The sequence below is a fragment of the Megalops cyprinoides genome, chromosome 2 (genome assembly GCF_013368585.1).
Source record: "Megalops cyprinoides isolate fMegCyp1 chromosome 2, fMegCyp1.pri, whole genome shotgun sequence".
In the NCBI taxonomy this organism is placed as follows: Eukaryota; Metazoa; Chordata; class Actinopteri; order Elopiformes; family Megalopidae; genus Megalops; species Megalops cyprinoides.
Genome location: NC_050584.1, coordinates 24,282,584 through 24,287,025, shown reverse-complemented (window position 1 = coordinate 24,287,025; position 4,442 = coordinate 24,282,584). Strand labels below are relative to the sequence as shown.

The 4,442-nt window shown below is 42.2% G+C and overlaps 1 protein-coding gene across 1 annotated transcript; it reads right to left on the bottom strand.

Moving 5' to 3' along the window:
• Positions 1-344: 344 nt before the first annotated feature.
• foxf2b (forkhead box F2b) lies at positions 345-4,219 on the bottom strand. The gene is made up of 2 exons (XM_036521845.1): positions 2,856-4,219; positions 345-849 (listed from the first exon to the last, which is right to left on the bottom strand). Exons 1-2 carry the CDS (start codon positions 3,829-3,831, stop codon positions 671-673), a joined length of 1,155 nt encoding a protein of 384 aa, XP_036377738.1. The 5' UTR covers positions 3,832-4,219; the 3' UTR covers positions 345-670.
• Between the last annotated feature and the right edge of the window lie 223 nt (positions 4,220-4,442).

Here is a 4,442-nt window from a genome sequence, read left to right as displayed (position 1 = left end):
TAATAATAATAATAATAATAATAATGTTTACTTGTATTTCGAAGTTGTCAAATATAGTTTATAAATATAAATATAGTCTAATAAATATACTTTATTATTTATGTCTTCCCGGTAGTGCAGAAAAGTTAACATTGAAAAAGTCATATATGCAGGGGGACACAAGTATTTAAAATATATCAGCTTTATTGTAATACTTTACAACAAAATACTGAAGCAGATCTTCGAGGGTATACAGTAAGTGCAAAATGGTAAATTTTATCATTAAAAAAAGCTTTTGTGTAAGTGTATATTTACTTTTATACATTCGAATATAGATTACAAAGATTCATATGAACAATTCACGGCTGAAAACGTTACACACTGATATTTTTTACTTCTTTTGAAGAAGTACATTATGCATTGTTGAAACCGTAAAATAGACACAAAGCGAAGTGGTTTGCAGGCAGAGAAACAATGGCGTATCTTCCCTTTTAAGTGTTTATTTGCTTATGTATGTATGTGTTGCTTATAACTCTAAGTCGTATTTCTGGTCATTTTCATTTTGTTCGTCACATCAATATTTTTTTCTTATTGTTTCTGAGTTTATCTACAGACATAAAATACAGAAACGGTGTCTTTGTATTGACTGTCACCTTACGCGTTACCGCCCGCGCACCTCGGCGCGCGTCATTCACATCACGCACGGCTTGATGTCCTGACAGACGCTCTGGTGATGGTGGTGGTGATGATGGTGGTGGTAGTAAGACCCGCTCGCCGACGGGTGGAATGAAGAAATTCCGTTAAAGTTCAAAACAAAATCTTTTCTGTCACACACGGGCGAGGAATGGGTCTGGTATCGAGGTATTCCCACTGCGAACAAAAAAGAGGGCACAAGGTGAATACACGACACTATATTTTACGCAACTCACATTCCCTGTTGTGCGTTAGATGCTGACATTATAGGAATCTCCGGTTTTAATTGTGAGATTTTTAAGTTTACGTGGTATTTATTTATGAATTATCAAAATTACATCATGTTTTTTTTTTTTTTTTTGGGGGGGGGGGGGGGGGGGGGGTAATGCGCCGCCCTCTAAAACCACATTTAATACAGAGACAAATAATGCAATTTCAGAATATTGTGAAACTGAATGGAGGGTGCTTAAAAAATAGTCAAATCTTTGCGCTGTCATCCTTATTATTTATCTATCGTTTTATCAGACTGCGTTCTATAAACGTAAACATGACGCAGTTTGGTATACCAATGCAGAAAATGCATAGAACATTCAATCCACGCTTCTCTACCAGTGTATGTTCTGCCATGAAGTTTACATTAGAGTGTCATTCTGTGGATCCGATCCACTTTTACTTACTTTGCAAACAGCAACGGCAGTAAATGGAGGAAATATTTTTGTAGTGTCTTTAAGTTAGGTTATTATGCAGTAATCATTCTACATGGAAAATAGTTGACTCATTCTTTCATCATCTGATATCTTTGCTGTTTGTTTTAAACCGTTGGGTGCATTGCAGTGTTGACGCAGGGACATTTATGTAAAGATAAAGGAGTTCTACACAGGTCAAAACGACACCAGATGTGATGCTTTCAAGCGCAGATGTGGTGTTTTCATTGTAAAGTTTTCGGCTTTAGGTCGCAATCGTACAGGCTTGGCCCAGTTTTCAGAAATAACATTCCGCGTGATTGGCAGTTCTTATTGAGCATAAGGAGAGGACACACAGATAACGGACTGTGTTATAAATAGTTAAAATCCACATAAAATTTAACAAGGCCTAACTCTCCCCGTGGACATGTCCTGCTTGAAATGCTCTTCAGTGTGGTCCGGCTCAATCTGTCTTTGTTTAGTTAACCTCTCCGACCTGAGTTTTCAGAATGAGCATTAGCTACGCCGAAATCTTTCTTTTCATTAAAGCTCTTTCAAATTAGAGACACAAATTTAGAGTGCACATGACAAAGATAAAAAGTTATGGCGAGATATCTTAGGGGCCTAGGTTTCAAACCTGAAGATTGTTTGCAGCCTTTAAAGCAGAACCTAACATAACTGGCATGTAACTCAGCGTAGGCCTATGAGAAAAAGCACCATTGTCATGAAGTTAAAAATATATTACATACTGGAATGAAATGCGGTTTGGAGCTTTTAGATCAACATTTTCATCACTGTTATCTAACCTATTTCTTCTTTAGTAAACTACTCTTCAACTAACTTCAAATCCAACATCATCCACAATTTTAGCATTTCAAAAAATGTAAATAAAAAATAAAGCGATTTCTTAAATCCCCCCACGAACACTTGTTTTCTTAAAAATATACAAATTTATATGACTGCACAAGGCTTTTATTTTATCGAGAGAAATATACATCTGCTATTTCCAGATGTTTACACTGAACAAAGGTTGGGTCTGTATGAGTCGTTCGTTGAGATCAATCCAGTGGAAACACAAGTTTTCAAAAACATACAATTCTAACATTCCTAATAATAATATAATTTTATATTTGTACTAATGAGACAAAATCACATCGAATATATCGCTAACAGTGTACAAAGACAACATCAGAGATAAATCTTAGAGACTTTTATTTGTCCTTAGTTTTAATGTCTATTTTGTACAGCAAGGAGCCACGACGAAATACATTTAGAGATTTGTTAAGCGTTCAGTTTCAACCGTTAGTGTTTCGTCTTACGATATCATTCCTTCGGTTCAACTAATGAGCTAGAATAAACTTACAAGCTCGTCACTAAAGTGAAATGAAAACACCGAGAAGCCCCGGGGATATAAACTTTACAGCGGGCAGGCGGAAAGGCATATTCAAGGCATATGCACTGACAGCTCTTAAATGTTTACCAGGCGTACGAGCACTTTACCTGAAATGTCAGCCGTCTCCCTGGCGTTCTGATGGAGATAGCTCTGCTCCAGAGAGTACGAGGACATGCTAGAATGTAAACTGGAAGACGCAGGACTATTTGAAGCCAGTGACTGTTGCTTGATGTACGGAGAGCTACTGGAGGATGCCCAGTGCGCGGAGGTGCTTGCATAGGGGGAATGGCACTCCAGGGCACTAGCCATCGCAGGGGAAGAAGGCACAGGGCTGCTGCTGCTGTCTGGGCCGTAATCTCCGTTAGACGTTACCGGGCAGCTGGCCATGTACGTTGATCCAGGACTTGGGGACATGTGAGGGACGTGGTGGCCGCCACTGAGTCCGTCGTATCCTCCTGCCATGGAATTCGTCATCATATCTAAGTTGTAGCTGTTGGTGTGGCACCCCAAAGATGCAGAGGGCGCTTGGAAATCGAAACTTTGAGGTAATATGGAGGTGCCGAAACCAATGCCGTTCATCATCCGATACATGGGTTTCAGAGCCTGACACTTTCTGCGAAATCCCCGAGGTCTGCGACGGAATGACCCCTCCTCGAACATAAACTCGCTGGCCGGGTCAATAGTCCAGTAGTGGCCTTTGCCCGGTCTTCCCAGGCCTTTGGGCAGTTTGATGAAACATTCGTTCAGAGATAGATTGTGCCTGACGGAATTCTTCCAGCCCTGGTAAGATCCTCTAAAGAACGGGAACCTGGCTTGGAGGAACTGGTATATCTCACTCAGCGTCAGCCGCTTGGTCGGCGAGCTCTGGATAGCCATCACAATGAGGGCTATGTACGAGTAGGGCGGCTTTTCGGGACGCCTAAGTCCAGAGTTCGCCTTCTTGCCTTTAGATGAGGCTGCGGTCGCGGCGCTCTCCACAACGGACTGAGTGTTCATCAGGGCGGAGTGCAAAACTCCAGACGCCGGACTTGATCTTAAAGGTGGCGGCGGGTCCAGCTGCTGCTGCGGGGTTTCGGTCGTCATGTCTTTGCCTTCTAACTCAAAACCGCTGCTGAGCTGCGCTCGAGAGAGGGGTTCGAAATTAGAAGTATACTTTTAATAACGGTCTTTAAAAGTAAAGAGGAAAAGTACGCCTTCTTGAACTCCACTTGACCGCTGGACGTTGTATTTCGCCGAAAAAGCCCTTAATACTGGAAAAAAGAATAACTCTTCCGATCAGGAGATCTCTCTCGTGTATTGTAAATGGCGAGGATATCGCTATTAAATGCCCAATAAGAGCGAGTTCAGTTTCCAAACGCGTCAACTAGTTGCTGCGATGCAACGTTACGCGGGCGACTTTCTGTGCAGTCGACGAGGTTTACTCCAAGACTGCGGTTCTGTGTCGCGCGGACTGCAGCTCTACCCCCCACAAGGTGGCCATCACTCGTCTTAATCCTTTAAGAGGGGGAAACGCAGCGCTCCTCGACTTTTTGCGTACAGCCGCCCAGCCAAACAAAACGCGACCACCTATCAATTCGTAAATCTTTCTTCCCTCTAGACCCCCCCTTTTCCAAATCCCTCCAAGAAATCAGCAGCGACTAGGGACCACCTCCCCTCCCATAGCTGGCCCTTGTCCAGTCATCATCTAAGCAGGA

Bases quoted from the DNA above. Each gene is read 5' to 3' on its own strand.
- foxf2b (XM_036521845.1), bottom strand. From the start codon at position 3,831: ATGACGACCGAAACCCCGCAGCAGCAGCTGGACCCGCCGCCACCTTTA. The intron at 850-2,855 runs GTAAAGTGCTCG...TTTTGTTCGCAG, and splicing joins GGAGACGGCTGACATTTCAG to TGGGAATACCTCGATACCAG.